This window comes from Neomonachus schauinslandi, chromosome 11 (genome assembly GCF_002201575.2).
Source record: "Neomonachus schauinslandi chromosome 11, ASM220157v2, whole genome shotgun sequence".
Classification (NCBI taxonomy): Eukaryota; Metazoa; Chordata; class Mammalia; order Carnivora; family Phocidae; genus Neomonachus; species Neomonachus schauinslandi.
In genome coordinates, this window is record NC_058413.1 from 6137479 (window position 1) to 6163136 (window position 25658).

Consider the following 25658-nt stretch of genomic DNA (forward strand, 5'->3'; position numbering starts at 1 on the left):
CCCCCAGCCCCTGGCTTCCTGCACTTCCTCCCTGCAGCCTCCACCCTGCTCCCTCTCATCTCTTTCCAGGGGAGAGAACCGTAACACAAATCACACACAGACGCCCATCTCCAGCCTTCCTGCAGCTCTGCTCCAGCCTTTTGCCGGCTGGCCCACCCCGAAGGCTTGCTCCTTTCCCATCTTCCCCTCCTCAGCTCCCTCGAGCTCTCAGCTCTTCTCTTCTTCCCTTCTGCACACACCACCCCAGGATGTCAGAACCAGAAGGGCATTCAGAAAGCACTCCATCCAACTTGCTTCCTAGTTTACAAATGACAAAACTGAAGCCCACTGCCTCCTTATGCAGTATCCTTCCCTCCATGCCAGGTGACTCCAAAGGATGCCCTCCACTCTCCTGTACGGTTGGGGGGCCTCACCTCCTTCCCCAGCCCGAGGTGTCGAAGCCTTGGCTCCAGAGAGAACATGAGCTCCCTGCAGGTCTGCCAGAGGCTCCGGACTTCTTCCGGGTGCTGCTGAGCCGCCTCACTCCCCAGGATCACACGTTCCAGCTTCTCCTGCAGGGGAAGAGGCCATTGGCTCGGCCACACCGCCAAGCCTGTCTTCTGGACCTCCACACCCACCCCCCAGCTCCTCTCCTGCAGTCTAAGACCCGGCTCAAAGTGCGGCTGACAGACTAGCAGCATCGGTATTGCTTGAGAAATGTTGAGCCTCAGGCCCCACAGCAGACCCGTTCAGTCAGAAGCTGCATTTCAACAAGACGGCCAGACAACTTGTGTGTGCAAGTGCCGAGAGCCCAGGTGTAAGAGTGGCCTCTGCCCGAGATGGGCCCAAGCTCACAGTGCCAGTGAGGGACTCACCGTGCCCGGGCCTCTCCACCATCCCCAGTGATGAGATGACCAGGCTCCATTTTCGCAAGCACTTAAGTTCATACACCCTCCCCTTGCATGCCCTCAGGTCAGCATAGTCAGGAAGAAACACTGCTTTCCCTTTATATGTGACAGGCATGGCAGTGACAGGGTCAAGGTTCCACTTAGGCCCCCACTCCCATCCCGCCAGCCCCAAATTCCTCATCTTCCCCAGCCCTCCCTCAACTCACCTTGGGCAGGTTGGGAACAAACTTGGTGTCGCCAAAGGACTTGTAGTTGCCCATGTTGGAGTAGACACCTGCAGCATAGACCAGGAACGCCTGGGGGGAGGTGGGCATCAGAGACCCGGAAACACAGCCCCCCCCCCACAACCGGACCCCACCCCAGGGAGGTTCCCTCCTGAGATGTTAACACCCAGAGGAACCAGTATAGGCAAGGCTGGGAAATCTGGGGGCAGAACCCAGATCCCGGCAGGCCCCAGTCTGGTCCCAACATACTTTCACAGACCAATCTTCACACACCCAGTGTCCAGCCAAACCAGTCTTCTCAGCAGCCCCCAAACACACCCACCTGTGTTCCCACTATGCCCAGCACCCTCTCAGCCTCCCGCGGCCATTCTGTACGAGCTCTGAAGCCCAGTTGAAACACTGTCTCTGCCTCCTTCTGCAGAAAGCCTGTCTTCTGCCCCCAACCAGCCAGGCAGCTGGAACTGGAAGCATCCAATGTTAGAGCTGGAGGGGCCTTGATCAACTGCTCTATAGCTTTTGCAGGCCGAAAACTTAGTCTCCCTTCCTCTGGCAACAAGACCTCAATCGTCCTCTTGGGAAGGGGGGATCTCCCTTCCCTGACTCCGGGGGTAGTCCCAGGCTCAAGCTAGACAGTAAGAGCCCTACCCAGGCATTCCCTAGTGGCAAAGAGCCTCTGTTTTTATACTAGGGATCATGGAGCCTGGAGCCCCTGGAGCTCCCCTGTTGGAGTGAAGAAAGAAAGTAGGGCTGAGAGATGAAGATTGCATCAAAATGGTATCCCTGATCCCCTGAATCCAGCTGTGACTGAAGCCTGCACTAGCCCTGGACTTTTCAATTATGTGAGGCAGTAACGCTCTCTTTTTTAAAGTAGACTTTATTTTTTAGAGCATTTCAGATCCACAGCAAAACTGGGAAGAAAGTATACAGATTCCCCATGTGCCTGCTGCCCCCCGACACGAACAGCCCTCCATATTATCAACGTCTCCCACTGGAGTGGCACATTTGTGACAACTGATGAACCTACCTGGACACATCATCACCCAAGACCACAGTCTACATTAGGGTTCACTCTTGGTGTACACTCTATGGGTTTGGACAAATAGATGGCATATATCCACTCCTACATACGATATATTATACTATAGTTTCACCACCCTATATATCCCTCCCCTCAATGCCTGGCAACCACTGATCTTTTTTACTATCTCCATGGTTTTGTCTTTTCCAGAATATCATATAGATGGAATCAAACATATGTAGGCTTTTCAGATTGGCTTCTTTCACTTAGTAATATGCATTTGACTTCCCCCTGTCTTTTCATGGCTTGATACCTCATTTCTTTCTAGCACTGAATAATATTCCATTGTCTGGGTGGATCACAATTTGCCAACTCAGCTAGTGAAGGACATCTTGGTTGCTCTCATTGTTGGCAGTTGTGAATAAAGCTGCTACAAACATCCATGTGCAGGCTTTTGTGTGGACATAAGTTTTTACCTCCTTTCGAATTTCACCTCAGTAAATGGCAAGAAGCATGATTGCTGGATCATATAGTTAGAGCAGATTTCTTTTGCAAGAAACTGCCGAACTACCTTCCACAGTGGCCGTATGAGTTTGCATTCCCAGCAGCAATGAACAAGAGTTCCTGTTTCTGCACATCTGCAACACCATTTGGTGTTGTCATGTTTTGGATTTCGGCAAAGCTAATGGCTGTGTAGTGGTTATCTCATTATTTTACTTATTTGCAATTCCCTAATGACATAGGACGTGGAACATCTCTTCACACGCTTACTTGCCATCTGCATTTCTTCTTGGGGAAAGTATCCGTTACAGTCTTTGGCCCATTTAATTGGGTTGCTTGTTTTCTTACTGTTGAGTTTTAAGAGTTCTTTATATATTCTGGCTAGGAGTCCTTTATCAAATATTATCTTTTGCAAATGTTTTTTCCCAGTCTGTGGCTTGATTTTTTATTCTCTTGACAATGTCTTTCACAAAGCAGAACTTTTTAATTATATTGAAGCCCAGCTTATCAACTATTTCCTTACGGATCATACTTGGTGTTGTATCATAAAAAGTCATCTCCATACCCAAGGTCATCTAGATTTTCTATGTTATCTTCTGGGAGTTTTACAGTTTTGTATTTAACATTTAAATCTGTGATCCACTTTGAATTAACTTTTGTGAAAGATGTAAGGTCCATGTCTGGTCTAGATTCTCTTTCTTTCTTTTCTTTTTTTTGCATGTGGATGTCCAGGTGTTCCAGAACCATTTGCTGAAAAGACTATTTTTACTCCATTGTGTTGCTTTGCTCCTTTGTCAAATATCAGTTGACTGTATTTACGGGGGTCTATTTCTGGGCTCTTTATTCTATTGCATTGATCTACTTGTCTGCCCTTTTGCCAACACCACACTATCTTGATTACCGTAGCTTTAGAGTAAGTCTTAAAGTTGAGTGGTGCTGATCCTCCAACTTGGTTCTTCTTCCTCACTCTTTCCCCAATATTGTGTTAGAAAATAAAATAACTTGCTGGGATTTTTAATCACATTATATTGAATCTATAGATAGAGTTGGGAAGAACTGACATCTTTTTTTTTTTTTTAAGATTTTATTTATTTATTGAAGAGAGTGAGAGCACAAGCAGAGTGAGGGGAAGAGGGAGAAGCAGATTCCCCACTGAGCAGGGAGCCCAACATGGGGCTTGATCCCAGGACCCTGGGATCATGACCTGAGCCAAAGGCAGACGCTTAACCAACTGAGCCACCCAGGCGCCCCAAGAACTGACATCCTGACAATACAGAATCTTCCTATTCATGAACATGGATTATTTATTTAGTTCTTTGGTGTCTTTATTTATTTAGTTAGTTCTTTGGTATCTTTCATCAGGTTTGTAGTTTTCCTCATTTAAGTTTTGTACATGTTTTGTTGTATTTTTAAACTATATATTTCACTTTCTTGTGTGCTATTTAGAAATGGTATTATGGTTTTAATTTCAAATTCTTTTTTTTAATAATTTTTTTTTTTAAGATTTTATCTATTTATTTGACAGAGAGAGACACAGCGGGAGAGGGAACACAAGCAGGGGGAGTGGGAGAGGGAGAAGCAGGCTTCCCACGGAGCAGGGAGCCCAATGCGGGGCTCGATCCCAGGACCCTGGGATCATGACCTGAGCCAAAGGCAGATGCTTAATGACTGAGCCACCCAGGTGCCCCTTAATTTCAAATTCTTATGGTTCCTTTCTGGTATATTAAAAGCAACCGACTTTTATATATATATATATATATATATATATATATTTAAAAATTTTCTTTATTTGTCAAAGGGGGTGAGAGAGCACAAGCAGGGAGAGAGGCAGGCAGAAGGAGAAGCAGGCTCCCTGCCGAGCAAGGAGCCCAATGTGGGACTCAATCCCAGGACCCTGGGATCATGACCTGAGCTGAAGGCAGACACTTAACTGGCTGAGCCACCCAGGCATCCCCTGACTTTTTCATATTAACTTTGTACCCTGCAACCTTGCTATAATCGCTTATGAGTCCCAGGAATTTTTTGGTCAGTTCTTTTGGATTTTGTACATAGATGGTCAATCATATTTTCTGCGAACAAAGACAGTTTTGTGTCTCCCTTCTTAATCTGCATACGTTTTATTTCCTGTTCTTGCCTTACTGCATTAGCTAGGACTTCTGGTACAATGATGAAAAACAGTGGTGAGGGGACTTGCATGCCTTGTTCCTGATCTTAGTGGGAAAGCTTTGAGCTTTTCACCGTTAAATATGATGTTAGCTGTAGGGCTTTTGTAGATAGGCTTTATCAAGTTGAGGAAGCTCCCCTCTATTCCTAATTTACTTAGTTTTATCATGAATGGGTGCTGAATTTTATCAAATGCTTTTTCTGCATCTATTGATATGATCATGTGGTTTTCTCCTTTAGCTTGTTGATGTGATGAATTATTTATTTCCAAATGTTGAACCAGATTTGCACACCCAGGATAAATCCTACTTGGTCATTGGTTTTTTATACATTGTTGGATTTGATTTGCTAATGTTTTGCTGAGGATTTTTGCATCTATGTAAATGAGAAATAATGGTCTGTAGTTTTCTTTTCTTGTAATGCCTTAGTTTGGTTTTGGTGTTAGGATGATGTTGGCCTCATAGAATTAATTAGGAAGGATTCCCTCTGTTCCTCTCTTTTTGAAAGAGATTATAGGGAACTGTATAATGTTGTCCTTAAATGTTTTGGTATAATTCACCAGTGAACCCATGTGAGCCTGGTGTTTTCTGTTTGGGAAGATTATTAATTATCGATTCAATTTCCTTAAGGCCCATGGGATTTATAGTGATGTTTCATCTTTCATTTCTGATATTAATAGTTTATGATTTCTCTCTTATTCCCTTAGACTGGTCAGAGGCTTATGAATCGTTGTGGTCTGAATGTTTGTGTCCCCCATCCCAATTCATACATTGAACTCTAACCCCCAAAGTGATGATGGTATTAGAAGGTGGGGCCCTTGGGAGGTGGTTAGGTCATGAGGGCAAGAGCCCTCATCATTGGAATTAGTGCCCTTACAAGAGACACCAAAGAGCTAGTTCATCCATTCCACCATGATAGGACACAGTGAAGTCAGCAGTGTGCAAATCGGAAGAGGGCTTTCACCAAAACTTGACCGAGCTGGCACCCTGAACTTGGACTTTCATATGAGAAATAAATTTCTGTTTATAAGCCCCTCAGTGGTATTTTGTTATAGCAGCCCCAAAAGACTAAGACATCAATTTTGCTGATCTTTTCAAAGAACCAGCTTTTGGTTTCATTAAGTTTCCCTACTGATTTCCTGTTTTCAATTTTATTGATTTCTGCTCTAATTCTTTTTATTTCTTCTGCTACTTTGGATTTAATTTGCTCTTTTTTTTTTTTTCCTAAGGTGGAAACAGACGATTGATTTTAGATCTTTCTTCTTTTCTAATATATGCTTCAATGCTATAAATTTTCCTCTAAGCATTGCTTTTGCTGCATCCCACAAATTTTGATAATTTGTTTTCATTTTAGTTCAATATATACATATATATATGCATGGGGGTGGGGGAGGCAGAGGGAGAGGGAGAGGGAGTCTTAAGCAGATTCTGTGCTGAGCCCAGAGCCCAACATGGGGCTCAATCTCACAACCCTGAGATCCCGACCTGAGCCAAAACCAAGAGTTGGATGCTTAACTGACTGCGCCACTCAGGTGCCTGTAAAAAAATACATATATTTTTAAGTAGTCTCCACACTGGGCCATCAATGCAGGACTTGAACTCACAACCCTAAGATCAAGACCTGAGTTGAGATCGAGTCAGCTGCTTGGGGGTGCCTGGGATCGAGCCCCACATCAGGCTCCCTGTTTGGTGGAGAGCCTGCTTCTCCCTGTCCCTCTGTTGCTCCCCCTGCTTGTGCTCACTCTCTCTCTGTCAAATAAATAAATAAATAAAATCTTAAAAAAAAAAAAAAAGTCAGCCACTTCACTGACTGAGCCACTCAGGCGCCCCTTAGTTCAAAATATTTTAAAATTTCTCTTGAGATTTCTTCTTTGACCCACGTATTATTTAGAAGTGTGTTGTTTATTTTATTTTTTTAAGATTTTATTTATTTATTTGACAGAGAGAGACACAGTGAGAGAGGGAACACAAGCAGGGGGAGTGGGAGAAGGAGAAGCAGGCTTCCTGCTGAGTAGGGAGCCCGATGTGGGGCTCGATCCCAGGACCCTGGGATCATGACCTGAGCCAAAGGCAGACGCTTAACGTCTGAGCCACCCAGGCACCCCTAGAAGTGTGTTGTTTAATCTCCAAGTATTTGAGGATTTTCCAGTTATCTTTCTGTTACTGGTATCTAATTTAATTCCATTTTGATCTGAGAGCAGACACTGTATTACTTCCATTCTTTTAAATTTGTTAAGGTGTGTTTTATAGATCTGAATGTGGTCTATCTCAGTGGATCGTCCACATAAGCTCGAGAATACATATTCTGCTGTTGTTGGATGAAGTAGACTATAGATGTCTTGATATCCAGCTGACTGATGGTGTTGTTGAGTTCAACTATGTCCTTACTGATTTTCTGCCTGCTAGATTTGTCTGATAGAAGGGTGTTAAAGTCTCCAACTATAGTAGTGGATTCATCTATTTCTCCTTATAGCTGCATCAGTTTTTGTCCCGAATATTTTGATACTCTGTTAGACATACACATTAAAGACTGTTGTCTTCTTGGAGAACTGACCCTTTTATCATTATGTAATGCCCTCTTTATCCCTGATAACTCTCCAGGCTCTGAAGTTTGCAAAATTAATATAGCTACTCCCACTTTCTTTTGATTAGTGTTGGCATGGTATATCTTTCTCTAGCCATTTATATTTAAGTGGGCTTCTTGTAGACAAGATATATTTCAGTCTTGTTTTTTGATCCATTCTGACAATCTCTGTCTTTTATTTTATTTTATTTATTTTATTTTTTTAAGATTTTATTTTATTTATTTGACAGAGAGAGAGAGAGACAGCTAGAGAGGGAACACAAGCAGGGGGAGTGGGAGAGGGAGAAGCAGGTTCCTGGCCGAGCAGGGAGCCCGATGCGGAGCTCGATCCCAGGACCCTGGGATCATGACCTGAGCCAAAGGCAGACGCTTAACGACTGAGCCACCCAGGCGCCCCTTATTTTTTATTTTAAAAATATATTATTTATTTATTTGACAGAGAGAGACACAGCGAGAGAGGGAACAAAACCAGGGGGGAGTGGGAGAGGGAGAAGCAGGCTTCCCACTGAGCAGAGAGCCCGATGTGGGGCTTGATCCCAGGACCCTGGGATCACGACCCGAGCCGAAGGCAGATGCTTAACGACTGAGCCACCCAGGTACCCCAATCTCTGTCTTTTAACTGGTACGTTTAGACCACTGTCATTCACAGTGATCACTGATATGGTTGGATTAGTATCTACCATATTTGTTATTGTTTTCTATTTGTTGTCCTTGTTCTTTGTTCCTATTTTTGTCTTCCATTCTTTTTCTGCCTTTTGTAGTTTTAACTGAGCCTTTTACATGAGTCCATTTCCTCTCTTTTCTTAGCTTATCAGTTATACTTTTTTACTTTTTAGTGTTGCCCTCGATTTTGCAATATGCCTTTATAACTAATCCAAGTCCACTTTCATATAACACTATATTGCCCCATGGATAGCATGATACCTTATAATAACCTTATAATAACAAAGTAATTCTAATTCCTGTCTCCTCTCCCTTGCATCACTGCTGTCATTTATTTCACCTATATAAAAGCACACATAAGTTTTATATAGGTATAAATATGTAAATTACATATAATGTAGATAAACATAAGCATGCATAATCAAATACCCTGTTCCTATTATTTTGAACAAATGGTTATCTCTTAGATTAAGAATAAAAAAAAAAAGTACGTTTTTTTTACCTTCAGTTTTTCCTTCTCCAATGCACTCCCTTTCTTACGTAGATTTCAGTTTCAGACCTCTATCGTTTTTCTTTTCCCTGAAGAACTTTTGACCTTTCTTGCAAAGCAGGTCCACCGGCAATACATGACCTCAATTTTTGTTTGTCTGACAAAATCTGTTTTTCCTTCACTTTTGAAGGATAATCTCACAAGGTACAGAATCCTAGGCTGGTGGCTTTTTGTATTAACACTTCAAATACTTCAATCTACTCTCTTCTTGCTTGTGTGGTTTCTGAGGAGTTGGATGCAATTCTTATCTTTGCTCCTCTAAAGGTAGGATCCATTTTTCCTCCAGCTTCTTCTTCTAGGACTTTTACTTTGATTTTCTGTAGTTTTTTTGGCATTTAATATTCCACTTAGTGTTCGCTGAGCTTCATGGATGCATGGTTTATTATATGACATTAATTTGGGGAAATTCTCAATCATTATTGTTTCAGATATTTCTTTGTTTTCTCTTTCTTCCTCTTCTGGTATTCCCATTACATATTCGTTGTACCTCCTGTGGTTGCCCTACAGTTCTTAGATACTCCGTTCTGTGTTTTTCAGTCTTTTCTCTCTGCTGGTCAGTTCTTAAGATTTCTATTGGGATAGCCTCAAGCTCAGTGAGTCACTCCTCAGCTGTGTCAAGTCTACTAACAGAGGGGCGCCTGGGTGGCTCAGTCGTTGGGCGTCTGCCTTCGGCTCAGGTCGTGATCCCGGGGTCCTGGGATCGAGCCCCACATCGGGCTCCCTGCTCGGCGGGAAGCCTGCTTCTCCCTCTCCCACTCCCCCTGCTTGTGTTCCCTCTCTCGCTGTGTCTCTCTGTCAAATAAATAAATAAAATCTTTAAAAAAAAAAAAAAAAGTCTACTAACAGAGACTATTAGTAAGCCCAGCAAAGGCATTCTTCATTTCTGTGTCTTCTGACTTCTAGCAGTTTGGGTTCTTTCTTAGGATTTCCATCTCTCTGCCCATCTGTTCTTGCATGTTGTCTGCTTTATCCATTAGAGCCCTTAGCATATCAGCCACAGTTGTTTTAACTCCTGGTCTGGTAAGTCCAACATCCCTGCCATGTCGGAATCTGCTTCGGGTGCTTTCTCTGTCTCTTCGAACTGCGTTTTTTGCCTTTAGTATGTTTTGTCATTTTTTCTTGATAGCCAGACATGATGCACTGGGTAAAAGGAACTGCTGTAAATAGGCCTTTAGTAATGCGATGGTAAGGTGTGGGAGCAGGAGAAGCATTCTCCAGTCCCACGATTAGGTCTCAGCAGTCTTTCAGTGAGCTTTTACCTCACTGAACTTTACATGTGCTTCTCAGTCCCGCGTCCCCACCCTCCCCCTTAGGTGGGACAGGATGACGAGAACTGTCTGGAATGGGATATTTTCCTCCACCCAGGTCAGTTAGGCTCTGATAAAACCCTAGCAGGCTAGGTTCTAGAGATATAGTTTCTCCTGAGAGCAAACTGTGAAGAACAGAATGTTCTGGCATTTTTTCAAAAATGATTCCCTTTCCCTTCCCCCTGCCAGAAGCACAAGGGACTTTTTCTCTGAAATTCATTGTGAGGACCAAGATCCTGGAGGTAAAATTCCCCAAATTCTCAAAAGTGTGGAGGCCCCTCCTCTGCGTGGGTCCTCCTGGAGTTTTTAACTCTCAGAGCTGTCCACACTGAGCCTCCAGTGATTTGTCAATCACAGTTCAGGTTTTCCGACTCCAGCACCAGCTCTGGGGGAGGCTTCTGTTCATGAATTTTTACGCTGGTGAGTTGTGATTCTCTGTACCCACCTGTCTGTCTCTCCAATTTGGGGGCAGCAGTTAGCCCTGTGCCCTCACTTCTCTTAAGGACATAAGAAACGTTATTGATTTTTCCAGTTAGTTCCACATTTTACTTGCTAGGACAGACTGGTGACTTATAAGCTACTTACATGCTGGACTAGAAACCGGAAGTCATCATTTTCATTTTCACTTAAGCCAATTTAAGGTGGATTTCTGCTATTTGCAAGCAAAAGTATCCCACTGAGAACAGTAATACTTAGCTTGCACTTTCCCCAGCCATTAACTCTTTTAATGAGTAAGTCAAGGTCTAGAAATGGGATGTGATTACTAAGTTAAAGAAAGGGAGAAGAAACAGCCTGGGCCTCAACTCAGAGATAAGCAATCCAATCCCTTTATTTTACATGTAGAAACACAGGCCATTTTCTCATACATTCTTGGTGAAACTTTTGTAAAGATGGTTTAACAACATCAATCACTTGTAAACGTACAGAGCCTTTGATCCAACAATGCTACTTCTAGAAATAGATCCTACTCACACAGGGGCACAAGTATGCTCACCGTGGCACTATTTCTAGGAAGAATCAAGAACAATCCAAATGTCCAACAATAAGGAAAAGATTAAATTGATTATGGTATACACTGCAGTGGAGTGCTTCACAGTCAACAAAAAGGATGAACTGGATTTATATGTACCCCGTGGAAGTTCTCCAAGACGTGGTGTTCAATTAAAAAAAAAAAAAAGAAAGAAAAAAGCAGAACTCCTAAGAACATGGAGAGCATGATCTCATTTACATAAAAGACAAAATGAGGAACCAGTGCACGTGTGCATGTACATGTGTAGGAATGCAATACACAGACAGAGGACTCAAAAGGCTGCACACCCCACCATCCAACGTTCGTGTTTCATTTTGTGCCTTTCTGCATTGCGGCAATGCACTACAAATACATCTAAGTATTACTTGGCCAACAGGCCCACAAACAAACAAAAGCCAGGGGACAGGCAGGGACCCACAACATGCCAGAGAAAGATCTGGTTCGGATCTCAGACCTCCTGATTCCTACCCTGGACTCACTCCTCTACCATCTCTGAGTGTCCATAGCTGTTTCCTTTACTCACAGCGGCCACCATTTATCTTGGAGTCAGGTCACTGCAACCCTAGGAGGTACAGACCCTCACGCACATTTTCTAGATGAGAAGACTGAGGCTCCAGGAGAGGTTCCTGTATTTGTAGCCCTTGGTCTAATCTACAGAGAAAGACCTTTGTACCTCTGCTTGTGGTCCCTCATACCCAGAAGCCACTCAGGAGATGCCAGATGACCTAAAAGAACTGACCTGACACTCCTCCTCGGTAAGGCCCTCAGCCAGGGCATGCTGGCGCAGCTGGTCGGGGTCCTGGGCACGGAAGAGGCGGCTGAGCAGCGCATAGATGTAGGGGGCCTCAGGGGAGGTCTGCAACAGCACAGCCAGGCCTCCATACCAGGCGGCCCGTGACAGATGGTGGGCATAGAGGCGCTCTGTGGGTGACAGCAGGCGGAAGGCCTCCCGGCAGTCCAGGCTAAACACACCGATGTCATTGGGCAGGATGTACTGGGCGTCCGCCATGGGCCCTGCTGAGAACCATCACCATCATCACAGCTGTCATTTACCACACACCAACTACACACCTAGCTAAGCACTCTCATGGTCTCATTTAATCCTCCCCCAAACCCATTCACAGATACGCTAACTGAGGCTCAGAGGTTAGGTGAGTCATGCGAAGATATTACAAAATACACTGGTGGGTCATATTTGGCCTGGGGCCCCTCAACCTTAAAGATTGAATTCAACTACCTAGTATTACAGATAGGGAAACTGAGTCCCAGAGACGCTAGGAGCTTTGCCTACTAACACCAGGGAGAGGTCAGAAGCAGAGACCTGCATCTCTCGACTCCCAGCCCAGGCCCTTCAGGCTCCCCTTCTCCTTCTCTGACTTCCTAGCCTCCTCTTCAGAATTCTCCTGTAAGTTCTTCAATTCCGCCCACCACTGTGTTCACAAGGATAGAGTTGCAGGCTACCAGCTGGAAGACCCAGGTTCCAAACCTGGTTCAACCCTAGACTCCTAAAACCAAGTCAGTTGTTTCACTTTTCTGTGCCTCAGTTTCCACCTCTGTAAAATGGGGGTGATAATAAGGCCAACCTCATCAGGAGGGTGTGCAACCTGTCTCACTTTCATCCTTCTAAATGCCTTTTCTTTGGCCCTGCATCCTCCCACCGTCTCCCTGGGCTTCGCCAGGGGAGCTACGGAGCCACATTAGTTCGGAGCTGGAAGAAAACTCATTTTACAGACAGAGAGACTGAGGCTTAGAGAGGCCACGAAACTTACCGAAGTCTCACAGTTCCGCCGGGACCCGGGATCTCCCAACCCAGCGCATTTTCCACACCGCCCTCCCTTAACCCGAAAGAGTGTCCAGCCTCCCCCACCACTCCGGATGCTCCGCCCCAGTAGCACAACCCTCGGGGTTAACTCTTTGCTGCCCGGGAGGGTTCCTTGGCCTCGGGGCCGCGATGAATGTGGAAGGGGTACTGGATGAAAGGCAGAAAGAGAATAATCTTGCGTTCGGTCCAGACTCGCCCTGTCCCCCGAGGATGACGCATTGTGACCCCGAAACCCGGGTGCCGCTCCTCACCTGCAGCAGCTGCTCTCATCGCAAACTCACTTCCTGCTTCCGGCTCCCCCATTCATTGGGGCTCCACGAACTCCGCCCCCCGCGGCCAATTGCCGGGCTTCGGGGCCCGGATGGGCGTCAGCTCCAGCCAATAGGCGCACCACGGCGCGCTCCGCCGGCCCGCGGCTCCCCGCTCCCGGGCCCTACTGGGCCGCCGGCGGGACGGCCCCTGCGGCCTTAGCCTTTGTCCGCGAGGCTGCAGGCTCGGCGGCCGGGAAACTGAGTGGCCGGCCTGGGCGCGGCCCAGTCCCGGCAGACCGGGCTGACAGGGTCCCTTCGAGCCCGTGCGGGGCGGCATGGGTGTCAGGTGCGGACCGGCAGGGACTTCCCCACAGAGCCCCAGCGCCGCTCTCCTTTGGGTCCCCGGACCTCAGTTTTGCAGGTGGGAACCTGCGCTCTGGAAGTGATGTGACTCCCTCTCCCTCACTGGATTCGAGGGTTAGTGGTGGAGACTCTTAGGACACTGCGAACCTACAAGGCCAGCTGCCGGGCCTGAGCTGAGGCGATCACCCCCGTGCGGGGACAAGTGCTTCACTGCCCCTCCATCGATTCGCGGGGGCTTGGAAGGCAGCCGCTAAACATCTCTGAGCCTCAGTTTCCTCAGCACAAAGGGACGAGGGGCCTGGAGTTGGATGGTGCTTGCCGGATGCCTGATGGAAGGGAGAGCTGCCTGTGACCCCAAAAGGCTGCCCAGGACAGAGCTGGGCCTGAGGTCCACCTTTGCACGTCTGGATGGACTCACAAGAGGACGACCTGGGTTGCGCATGGCATGTCCAAGTGCTGGCACCAGGCCCGGGCTCAGTGGGGAGCATTGAGAGGGGCCTGGGTCAGCGTGGGCAGAGGCAGGCCATCTAAGGTCCAATCAGGCCCCCATCATCTACTGGCTGTGTGGCCTTGGGTGGGACACTTTACCTCTCTGAGTCTTCCTCAGCCAGAAAACCCAGCTAACAATTGTCTCCACTCCGAAGGATGCTGTAGCCCTGAGTGAACTGATGACTGGGCAGTCTGCTCCCTAGTGTTATGCCCAGAGGGGCTGGAGAAAGGGAATACCCGAAATCCACACACTCTCCTTGCCCTACCTTTGCCACACCTGTGTCTGGGCTCACAGCAGCATCTGCCCACCATTGATGCCAGTTTCTCATTTATGAAAGTGCCCAAAGGCCTGCTTGACACAACAGTGCTGCTGTTGGCTCTAGTGACCATTATCATCACAGGGAGGAGCTCAAGCTCAATAAATTCTCTGTGTCCTTAGGAAAGTCCCACCTCTTCTTCCTGTGCTTCAATTTTTATTGTCTTTAAAATGGGTATACTCCCCTGACTTGGGTGAATTTGAGATGGGCACCAGCAAAGGAGGTAGTGCTCTCTAGCCACCAATGGGCAGCTCAGGCTAGTAAAGGATCCCTTCCTGGCATTCTCGAACAAGCAGCGTTTTTATGTTCACAGTTAATACACGAGGTCCTGTGTTAACAGCTTGACATGGGGGATATTTCATTCTTGCAACAACCCTGATAGGATATCATCACTTTACCCATTGTAGGAGATGGGGAAACTGAGGCTAATAGGTTCATTGACTTCCCTAGGACACCCAGGCTGTCCTCAGGTGTCCCTGAACCGGGATCTAGCCTTCCTGAGAACTTCCACCACACTGTCCCCTCCACTGGCCCCAGTGCACACACGCATATAATCATACGAAGTCTACTCACTGGAGTCACGACCATCCCTAGCCTTGGTTCTTCCCTATGGAAATGCAGGAAGGGAAGGTGAGGAAGTAACATTAAATACCTACTGTATTACAGGGCTCTCAGTACATTCACAGCCATCTGGTGATATAAGAATTGCTATTCCATTTAACAGGTGAGGAGACGGAGGCTCCAAGAGCTGGAAAGGGGCAGAGGTGGGCCAAGATCAGGGCTGTCTTACCCTCCACCACTACCTCCAAGTTCTCCCTGGGGTGGTACCATGCTCTTTGCTTGTCTCTCCTCCTTCCTCTCCTTGCTGGAAACAGAAGCGGAACATCCCCTACCTGGCTCCCAACAGGGTCAGAAGAGAGAACTGGATTCCCAGTGGTATGTGCGTGTGTGTGTGTAGGGGTTGCAGTATTCTCACATCTGCCTGATCAGGCAGCCCCATCTTGGCTCCCCACTGTGGCATGTGATGCTCCGGGAGCAGGAATCTCATCACATCCCCTTTTCACCACCCACAGGAGCCCTCTGTCCTATCGAGAGTCTGGTCTCTGTGGCCCCTACCACCTGTGTGATCTGCAGCAGGCCCTCCCCTTGGAATCTATACTCCCTAAGGCTCTAGCGGCTGTCTTCAACTGGGGATGATGCCCAGGTCAGGCTGTACTTAGAAGCCTCATTTTCAGAAATTTTTTATACTCCAGAACCTCCATCTGCTGGTCTCCCTAGCTTGCTCCCCCCAGGAATGGTCTGAAAGCAACCCCAGCAGCACACTGAGCCTGCCTTGGCTCTCAGAGAGAGGTGCCACTTAGCCAAGATGAGTAAGGGTCCAGTTTGGACTTGGTCTCCATGGCAACCGAGGGCCATCAGGCCTCAGCCCAATGTCCTCACCCCCCATGTCTCTTTGCTGCTGCTCCAGACCTGGCCCCTTGGTCGGTCAAGCATGGTCCCTGCCACATGTTTGCACATGCAGTTCCGGTGACCTGAGCTGCCCTCCCCATTCTCCCACCCCCGTCCAAGGAAAGCAGCACGGTGTGATGGAGGAGGTCAGGCTGAGGCCAGGCAGGCAGTCACGGGTTTGAATCCCGGCTTGGCCACTTTCTAGCTGTGTGACTTGGCGCATGTGCCTTAATCTCCCCGTAAACAGAAATGGTAACACCTCCCCCTCCCCGGGGTTACTGTGAGGATTAAACAGCAAAGCCTCCTGGTTCATGCTCCATTAACGTAGTTATGAGCAGAAGTAGCACCGCGCAGGGCATGGTGGGCACTTGGTAATAGTAGCCCTTCCGTCACAGCCAGCACTCTGGGAGCGCGAGTCCTCTCTCCTCCCTCCGCTCCTGACTGTCCACAAGTGAGGTTCCAAAGCCTCCATCCAGCATCTTCCCCGTCAGTGTCAGCACAGCCCATAACCTCTTGCTCCAGCCTTCTTTCTGTCCCCACTACTGCCTCTGCTCCAGCCGCTCAACCCCTTACTCAGGTCCCTGCTTCCTCACACCTGAGTCCGTGCTCAGCCTCCCCCCTGCCCAGAGCGCCATCCCCTTTGGGGGGGAGTTCCCACGCAAGCCCCCGTCACTCTCCCGCCCGCTTGGGAGACCTGCTCCACAGCCCTTGAGGACTCTCTGCTGCTGGTACGCAGGAAACTGTGTTGTCGTCCGGCAATTTGGTCTGTCGTCCGCTAGACTGTGAATTCCACCGGGCAGGGAACCAAGTCTGATCGTCTCTGTGTTTCCAGAGCCCACTTGGCACGGAGTCCAGCCCACAGTGGGTATCAGCAGATGCCGGCCCCGGCCTACTGCCCACCCGTCACTCATGCGGGGGCTGGCAGCACTGCATGCATGCTGGACACGTGGGATTTGTGAGGGCAGCTGAGCAGCAAGGTTTATAGAGGAACCCAGGGCAGCAGCAGGGTGAATATCTGGAGCTGGGTCGGCAGGCTTAGGGCACAGCCAGCCTAAGCTGGGGGTCAGGGACCCATGGCCCCTTCACTCCCCCAGGGACACAGTGTAGGCGGCATGATGTGGGACACCCCAGGAAGGGCCAGGGCATAGGGGTGGGCTTCCCTCCATCAGCCCAGGACAGAGCTGGTGCTGAGGGCCCCGTCATTCTGACTGGGGTAGGGGTTTCAGGGACCAGAGTTAAGAGGGGAGGAGCACAGCCCATCCAACACGTCCATCTGGTGTGGCTATGCACCAGCGGGTAGAGTCCCACATGCAGAGCTCCCTCTGGGCTGCAGGAGGTGGGGGACCTAGGTGGGCAGGTGGGCATGGCAGCCGGGGCCTGGGGGAGCCTAGTCCAGCGGTCCCTGGAAAATGAGGCGGACGCAGCCATGCTCGCCGGTGAGCCAGGCGCCACAAAAGGGGCAGGCAGCGTGGAAAGCGTGGGTGCCATGGGGCAGTGGTGTCTGGGCCCAGTAGCGGGCAGTCTTCTCGGAACAGACGTGGCCGCAGGGTGCAAAGGCATGGCTGGGTGGCCCAGGGTCCAGACAGAGGCCAGCCTCCTGGCCAAGCCACAGGGGGACATAGGGCCCCACGAGGCGACAGAGAGGACACTCTCGCTCCTGGGGGCCCCGCTCTCTCCTGCAGCCCCAGCCGTGGTAGCCGTGGACGTGGCCACACCGGACATAGACCCAGGGTTGCTGCTTGTCGGGTGCCGTGCGGCCCCGGGCCGGACTGGGGAAGGCCAGGGTGCTGAGGCCCACAGGGCACTGGGGCCGGGCCGCATTCGCCTCCTGCCGCTGGGCCTCCAGCTGCTTCAGTGTGGGTGCCCTCAGCAGCCCCGCTGGTGTGCGCCACAGCAGAGTGGCCCCACACAGGTCAATGAGGGAGCCGTCCTGCAGCACATTGGACTCGTTTTCCACCTGCCAGAGACAGCAGAAGGGCCTTACTGCTCAAGAGGGCACCAAACCCCTGGCCGTCGGGCAGCCATCACCCCAGCCAAGCCACCTGTCCATCCCACCAAACCTCCCTGGAGAGAACACCCTGGACAGGGTACTAGGGCAGAGGAGAGGGGAGGCCTGGGGCAGAGGAGGGGTGAGGACGGAGGCAGAGGGGCCAGGAGGGCTAAGAAGCCACGTGGGAGGGCAAGTCAGTGCTCCCAGGCATGCGCTGTCCCTCACAGTGGGACGTGGGCCTTGATCACTTCATCTGTCAAATCAGGAGATCTGGACCAAAATGAGACCCAGGCTCTCCTCTGAGGGCACAGTGGGAAACTCTTCTATCTGAAACACGGGGGACTCGGCCCACGGCAGCTGTCCTCATGGCTGTGGTTAAAAGCAAGGACTCTAGAGCTAGCCGGCATGGGTGTGAATTCTGGCTTCACTGCTGACTAACTCTGCATCCCTGGTCGAGTAACTCAACGTCTCTGGGTCTTAATTTCCTTATCCTCAGGATGGATGCTACTTCCCATGCTTCCCGTTATCTCAAGTGGTTCTCACGAATCAACCACTGCAAACGCTTGGAACGGAACCTGGAACATAGTAGGTACTCCACAAGTGAATGCTAGTGAAATTCACAGGCACAGTTTTTAAAAATAACGTTTCCCCAACTCTCCCGGTAGAATCGATGCTCTGGAGAGAGAAGCCGTGCTCTTCCCTGAGATTTCGCCTCCACTGGCCCCATGTGCTCATACGCTGGAAGGGCTCTGCATGGCCCATTTGAGCAGCCTGGCCACATGACCTTGGGCTGGCCCCGACGTCTCTCTAGGACTCTCTCCTGGCTCCGAACCTTGGTTCTCTGATCTGTGCCATGTGGAGCCTTCACCGTCACCTCTGTCAGAACTCCTCCAAGGGCCCTTCCCTGCTAGGCAAGGATAATAAGGCTAAATCTGTCTGAACGTGAGAGACACGTTACAGACTGTCAACACTTTAGGCTATAAACTGCTTACACATGGGCAAGTGTCATCCTCGTAAGAGGCTGTGATTTTTTCAGCTGCCGGCATCCCTAAAGTCACTTGGTACCGCAGTGTTTATGTCTGCTCTACCACACGCCACCCCACGGACCTCCAGCAATATGTGGGCTATGTTTTGGGGACCGTGGTCTGGCCCTCTCTGTGGGGCAAGTGGTGCATGGCCCCCAGACGGAGCCTGATGGGGCTCCCTTGTATCGGAGGGCAGGAGATCAGGGGGAAGGGCCCGGGAGGGATGAGGGGAGGGGGTGGGCATGGAGCAGGCCACCTACCAGCTTCCCTCGCTGCTGTGCAGAGCGGCTGTCCCTCAGAGAGTACACGTTCCCACAGACCGATATCTCCCTCCAGACACCCGGGGCCGAGTCCTCAGAGAAGCCGCCCGCTGGGTGCATCACCAGGACACCATTGGTGGTTAAGCCATCCATCAGGCCGTCAGGGGTCCGCCACTTGGCCGCCCGCTCCTGGGACCACATGTGGGATCAGATCATATCCCCGAGTGGCCCCCGGCAGGCTGTGAGCCAGGGATGCTGCCCCTTTACCCTCATGGTCAGAGGTGGCCCAGAGAGGACTAGAATGGACGCTGCATGGCCATGGACATCACCTGAACTCTCGGAGCCTCACGGTGCTTATTTTTTAAGTGGCATCACTAATGCCAGCCCAGGTCATGGTTAGGATGACTGCCGGGCTGGTCCATCCCCCCAGGGCGCTGCCCCTCCCTCCCCTACCCCTCTGCTCACTCTCAGATGAGGTGCCAGTCCCTGCCTGGGGGTGGGCTCACTCACTCCAAGGAAGATGTTGCTGGAGGCATCGAAACCAGCGGCGTAGATGCGGGCAGTATAGGGTGGCCGGCGGTCACAGAGGATGCGGCAGGCATAGCGGGAGATGGTGCTCTGGGCTGAGGGGCCCTCGGCAGCCCCTCCTCCGGGGGATGTGTCTGTTACCACAAAGTCAATCATGTTCTCCGTGGAGCGGCCGATCTGTGAGGAAGGGGAGAGCAAGTACAGGGGTGCCATGTGTGCAGGTCAATCCCACGGGCTTCCCAACCCTCCCACTGGGTTTCCAGCAGCTGCTCCGCTTGTAGGGTCACCAAACAATGAGGAGGAGCCCTCTGGGCTCTCAGCTGAAGTCGCCAAATCCAGTCCCTGGGGTCTGGGGTCTTCTCTGTCTCCCCCACTCAATAAAAATGAGTTGATTTATTTGATAGACCAGTGAAAAGGTGACACCCAGTCTGGGAGTGCCCAAACATTAGCAGCAAATAGCAAATTTTTTGTACGTACTAGATACCATGCCAAGCACTTCATGTACAATACCTCCGCTAATCTACCCGATAATTGTACGTTATTGGCCCCACTGTACAGATGAGGAAACTGAGGCCCAGAGCGAGTATGTTAAGTGACTCTTGCCCAAAGTCACCTAGCTGGTAGGTGATGGAGCTGGGATCTGACACAGGCAGTATGACTCTCACGCCACACTCTGAACCCCTAAGCTGCATGGCCTCCCGTGGCCTGGGTGTCTGGTCCTGGGTTTTAAATTTTGATGTAGCCACTGATTTGCTGTGTGACTCCAGGAAGTCAACAGCCCTCCTTGGACATCCCACTTCTTCATCTGGAGTGTAGTCGATTACACTGAGTGCCCCCAAAGCAACTTCACCACGGCCTTCAGTCTTCCAGGTTCACCCTGGAATGCCCGCAGAGCTGCGTATCGAGGCCTGGTGGCCCAGTGGCCAAGAGGCGCACAGAGGGGCCTGAGCCATACCTGGAACATGTCCGTGTCGCTGTCATGTGTGTACTCGACGATGACCGAGTGGCTCCGGGACAGCGTGTACGAGATGCTGTGCTGGCCGCGGTTACTCAGTGCCTGGTGGGGAGAAAGGAGAAGTCACTTCCCAGGGCATGTGGCCAGGAGAAGTGTGAGCCTCGGAGCCAGAGGCTGGAACCCAAAGCCCACTGGCCAAGGCCAGCGAAGGGGCAGCTCTACCCTTGCTGAGGATGTACTGGGCAGCCGGCATTATATGCAGGTTACCTTATTTGAGCCCTATAGCCACCCCAAGAAGGAGACATCATTATCATGCCCATTTTACAGTGGAGGGAACCACAGCTCAGAGGGGAGAAGAAACTGGCCTAAAGACACACAGCTGGACACAGGAGAGCCTGTATCTCAACCCAAGTCCTCTGAAGCCAAAGGCTTTTCCTTTGTCATTGCTGTGTGATTGTCACGTCCCTTCTCTGAGCTGTGGCTGCCTCGAAATGATGCTGATCATTTCCATGCAGTGACTGGGGTCTGGTCATCAAAGAAACATTCTGCAAATTGTAACGCATAGTACATTACAAAGGATCTCCCCTCGGCACCATTTCTCTGGCAGCCCAAGGCAGCGAGTGAGGACACGGTGGGCTCCCCTGTTGTGGTGGGCCGTGGGTGGGTAGGACCGGGAAGGCCGAAGACCTGGGACTTGGGCGGGCAGCGCAGGACCTCTGTCCAGGTCCACTGGGACAAGCTGCTTGCCTTGGATACGAGCGGTGTGGAGATGTGGTGCATGACGTCGGGCTTCACGCCGTTGGCATGGGGCCGGCGGCTCAGCGCCAGGCGGCTTCTCCGGCGACCCTTGTCCCCACTTGCCAGACACCCATTGTAGCTGTGGATGTAGGGGTTTAAAAAGAAGGGGTTGCAGGGAGAAAGAGAGAGAGAGAGAGAGAAAGTGAGCCCCTGAGAGATTTGGAGGAAATGCCAACTTCTGGGCAGAGTCTCCCTTCATAAACAAGCCCTACAACCACCTGAAACTAGGAGACCCTACGCTATCAAATCAGTGCGCTTGGGGAGTAGGGTGAGGGGCAGAATATCTTAAAAGACCTTTCATTCAATTATCCAGGTTTCCTGGACACCTGACTGGTCAGCTGCTGGGCCCTGGGGTGCCACAGAGGGCACATCGCAGGTCAGTTCTGTCCCCTCGCTGGCAGAGAAGGGGTGTCCTGAGCTTTTCAAGGAAGCAGGGCACCAACTGCACCACAGGCCCAGAGGCAGGAGAAAGGAATGCTCAGATCAGGTTTCTGAGAGGGCTAACACATTTACTAGGCCTTGAAGAACTGGAAAGGATTCACCTTTACAGCAAACTATCATTTACGACACCAGTACGACTGGAAACCAGAATGAAAGAAAAAACAGACCCACAATGCCACCACCTCCATATATCCATACATGTCAAATTTCTACCTTCCTTCCAGCTTTTATCCGGAGGGACTGACTGTGGAAGGCAAAGATGGGGTGAGTCACAGCCTTGATCACTGTCATGTACTGGAGCCTCCTGTGTTCCTGGTGTTTCACGTTATTAATTACTAATGGAATCCATGCAATGTCCTGCCAGGCAAGTATCTTTCTTCCCATTTTACAGATGAGGAAAATTGAGGCTCAGGGAGGTAAAATGACCTGCCCGAGGTCCCAGGCTAGTAAGTGAAAAAGTCAGAGATTTGAACTCGGGTCTGTCTGACTCCGGCCTCTCTTGCAGAAGCCCTTCCAGAGGGAAGGCTCACCCCAAGCAAAGGGCCTGAGGCTGGCAGGGTTTGGTGAGATCAGGGAGTGGTGACTTGGGTGTGAACTTAAGTAGAGGCAGATGAAGCTGGCGGAAGGGCCCTGAACACCAAGCTTAGGAGTCTGGACTTTATTCTGTGAGACTAGGGAGCCACGGAAGGTTCTGGAGCAGGGAGTAGCAGGATGAAGAGCTGCCAAATACAGACAAAGACCACTTGAATCAGAGTTTTCTCTTGAGCTTGTTAAAATGTAGATTCCCTGGCTCCACCCATGGAGATTCAGATTCTGTAGGTTGGGGATGGGACTATCAGTGGGGCTTTTCAATATGCTCTCCGGGTGGCTCTATAGCCAGTGTGGGGCTTCACTGCTCTACTGAGAAAAAACAGCTGCCAAGAGGGCCTCTACCCTTAGGTCTGCACTCTCCCTCATCGGTGGCCTCGCCCTCAGCTGGAAAATCTGCCCTTCCTTTGGGACACCAAGCAGCTGTTTTTCTCCTGCGAGCAGCCCTGAGAGGGGCAAAATCACTTTTGGCCTCAGAAGTTCTTCCCACTTATGGGGTGTGGGGCAGTTCTGGACACAGGCTCGGGGCTCAGATGGGCCTGGCTTAAATCCTGGCTCTTCCACTTATCACATGACCTCTGTAAAATGGTGCTAATTAATCAGGACCTACCTCGCAGGTTCATTGTGAGAACTAAATGACATAAAGCATTTAAAAACGCTTGGCACGGGGTTTGACATATATATAGCAAGCCGTTGATAAATGTTAACTTATTAGGAAAAAGCACATGGTATATACATGTCAGCAAACTGTGGCCATTATTATTTCTAAATAATCATAATGATAGCATAGCTTATCAAATATCTTCTGGGCAGATGGCAGCGAGAGAGGCCAAAAGGAGGTGTGGATGGGGGAATAAGAAGAGGGATCTGTGCCTGGGGGCAGTGCTACTGGGTGATGCAAGGATCCTGGTCAGGCGGAGACCAGGAAGGGGTGAGGTCTAGCCACGAACTCACATCGCTTCCCCTCTCCTGGCCTCAGGTTTCTCATCTGTAGCATGAGGATCAGCTGCGGCTTAGTCAAAGTGCACTAGACCTAGAGTAAGAAAGACCTAGGTCCAAATCCCAGCCCTGCCACTTACCAGCTGTGTGCCCTTGGACCAGTCACTTCCCCTCTCTGAGCCTCGGTTTCCTCACCTCCTTCCTCACAGCATCTTTGTGAAGATTGAAATGAAATAATGTCCATGAAACGGCTTGGCACAAGCCTGCCTCCCAGAACACTTGATATGTGCCAGGCACCGTCCTACGTGCTTTACAGAAATCACCTCATTCATTCCTCTGACAACCCTCTGAGGTATTATTATCGTCCCTATTTGTAAGATGGGAAAATGGAGGCACAGGGAAGTTAAGCAACTTGCAGAGGCAGGATTTGGACCAAGCATTTTTGCTGGAGAACCAGAGTTCTTCACCCCAGACTACATACGCTAGGTGCTTTATGAAAGGCAGATGGTGCTACTTCTTTTCTGATCAGAAACTCAGGTGGGCAGTTAGAGTTTTCTCAGCAATTTATAAAAAATGGGAAAATAAAATAACAGGAATTGTGGTGGGTTTGGTCAATTCTGTCTCTCAGTTGGGAAGGTGAGAAGGGACAAACAGCAGAAGGTCATATGTGGGGAGAGCTGGGGCCCTTGGTCTGGTTGCCCTGGGGGTGCCTGGTGCCCTGCCCCACCTGGACCAGGGTCGCTCACCCCAGGACTATGAGTTCGCCATACTTGATGGGCTCCTCGCCTGGCTGTGCATCTTCACCAGAAGAGAGGACACAAGAGCCCTGGCTCCCTGGATGCCGGAGATCTGAGGTTCGGGGAGACCCCACTTCAGGGTTTCCTTCTAGCACCATTCTGGGCAGAGTGGGAGAGGAGAAAAAGAATTTTGCAACCTCCCATCCCAACCCCCTCAACGCCAGCTCAGGCCTGCTGCAGGGCCACCTAGGCTAAGGCCGGAGTGACCTTTCACCACCTCTGTTGCTATGGCAACTGCTCCACCTCTGCCTCCTTTAAACTGTCCTGGGGTTGCTGGGATACCAGGGAAGGGAAATGGGTGGGATGTAACCAAGAGGAGAGGGCCCCACATTCAGAGGGTCAGGATGTTCGGTGGGGCCAGCCGGTGGACCAACATGGGGTGACCAGAGGCTTCTTTCTGGCCAGGACACCAGTCTGGGATCTGCTTGGAAGAGGGACACCTCAAGAGTTAGAGAGGACCCTTATTCCTCATCTTAGACTCAGTTCCTGGATTTGGCTCTTGGCCCCAGTGCCTCTGAGTAACCCTTCTGTCGGGTTTTGGGAATCTATCTATCCATCTTAATCATTCAGCCCCTTTGCAGGTCTAGGCCTCTGTCTGTCTGTCTTTTTTCTCAATGACTCTCTGTCCTCCTGGGCTGTCCTTTTCACTGTCTCTCTTCCCACCCTCCTCCCCATCTCCGTCTGTCTGGCCACATTCCTCTCCCCATCCATCTGCCTCAGTCTCCCCACCTTGGCCTCAGCCGGCGGGCAGGCCTCTGGACCCCTCCCGGGTGCGCGCCCACTCCCTCCCCCAGGTGTCTGTCTGCAGTCCCAGGGCCGCCCGGGTCTCTGGAGGCCTGTGGGGGCGGCGCTCCCCCCTCCGGCTGGGGCTGCAGCAGAGCCCGTCTCCGCAGGAAGCCTGTTTGGAAAACATCCCCGCGCAGGAGGGACTGCGCTGGGGCAGGCCCGCGCCCGGCGCCCGGGGCAGGCACAATGACGGCCCAGCGCATACGCAGATACACACCCGGCGGCCCCTCGCCACAAACACGCGCGCGCACGCACACAGTCCCGCACACCCCGAGCCCCGCGGGCAGTGCCCAGACGGGCGCCGAGCCCACCCGGGACCCGAGAGCGCGCAAACAGCCCCCCACGCCCGCCCTGGGACCCACTCCCCCTGCCACCCCCAGACACGCAAACACGCCCCCCGCGCCCGCCGGGGCCCGCCCGGCGCAGCCCCCGCCCCCTCCGCCCCGGCGGTCTCACCTGGCCGCGCTCCCGGTCCCTCTCGGCGCCGCTCCCTTCGCGCCTCGCCCCTGCTCGGCCCCGGGGCCGCTGCGGCGGGATGGGCCCGGCCCGCGGCGGCTCCGCGCTGCCTCGTCACGGGGACACCCGGGGCCGGGAGAGGGGGCGAACGCGAACCGCCACACTCCGCCCCCTGTCCCGATGCCCCGCCCCGTTGGGTCCGCCCCCCGGAGCACCGCCCCACCCTAGACTCCGCCCCTTGCGGCGAGGCTTAACTTTAGTCAACAGAGCCCGGCTCCTCTGGGGAGACCACGCCCCCTCCCTCACCCCTCCCCAGACTCTGGGAAGCTCCGCCCACCACTGTCTCAGGAACTCCCTAGCCAGTCTTCGCTGGTTCGGGGACTCTCCGGTATCTTTGAGCCTCATCCCCCGGTTCAGGCTCCCAGACCCAGCCCTCATTTCTGGAGACTTCCGGGTTCTCCCAGAGACAGGGGCGCCC

The 25658-nt window shown here is 51.1% G+C and overlaps 2 protein-coding genes across 6 annotated transcripts in view; both read right to left on the reverse strand.

Annotated features, from left to right (window-relative positions):
- The window catches only part of DPP3 (dipeptidyl peptidase 3), a 38047-nt gene extending 25029 nt beyond the window's left edge, over nucleotides 1–13018 (reverse strand). Inside the window, exons 1-4 of one of the 5 annotated variants that reach the window (XM_021685088.1) lie at nucleotides 13000–13012; nucleotides 11666–11940; nucleotides 1094–1183; nucleotides 414–551 (exon numbers count right to left, since the gene is read on the reverse strand). In XM_021685088.1, the coding sequence (XP_021540763.1) occupies nucleotides 414–551; nucleotides 1094–1183; nucleotides 11666–11935 (498 nt within the window). In that variant the 5' untranslated portion in view covers nucleotides 11936–11940; nucleotides 13000–13012. Of the gene's footprint in view, nucleotides 1–413; nucleotides 552–1093; nucleotides 1184–11665; nucleotides 12182–12695; nucleotides 12960–12999 lie in introns of those variants that run through there. The other 4 variants (XM_044919645.1, XM_021685089.1, XM_044919647.1 and 1 more) reach the window with 4 other exon arrangements.
- Nucleotides 13019–16569: 3551 nt separating this feature from the next.
- Nucleotides 16570–25264, reverse strand: PELI3 (pellino E3 ubiquitin protein ligase family member 3). The gene is made up of 8 exons (XM_021685087.2): nucleotides 25181–25264; nucleotides 23888–24037; nucleotides 23282–23353; nucleotides 21123–21252; nucleotides 20376–20477; nucleotides 19403–19597; nucleotides 18893–19081; nucleotides 16570–17574 (listed from the first exon to the last, which is right to left on the reverse strand). The coding sequence occupies exons 2-8, from the start codon at nucleotides 24034–24036 to the stop codon at nucleotides 17005–17007; spliced, it is 1407 nt and encodes a 468-aa protein (XP_021540762.1). The 5' UTR covers nucleotide 24037; nucleotides 25181–25264; the 3' UTR covers nucleotides 16570–17004.
- Between the last annotated feature and the right edge of the window lie 394 nt (nucleotides 25265–25658).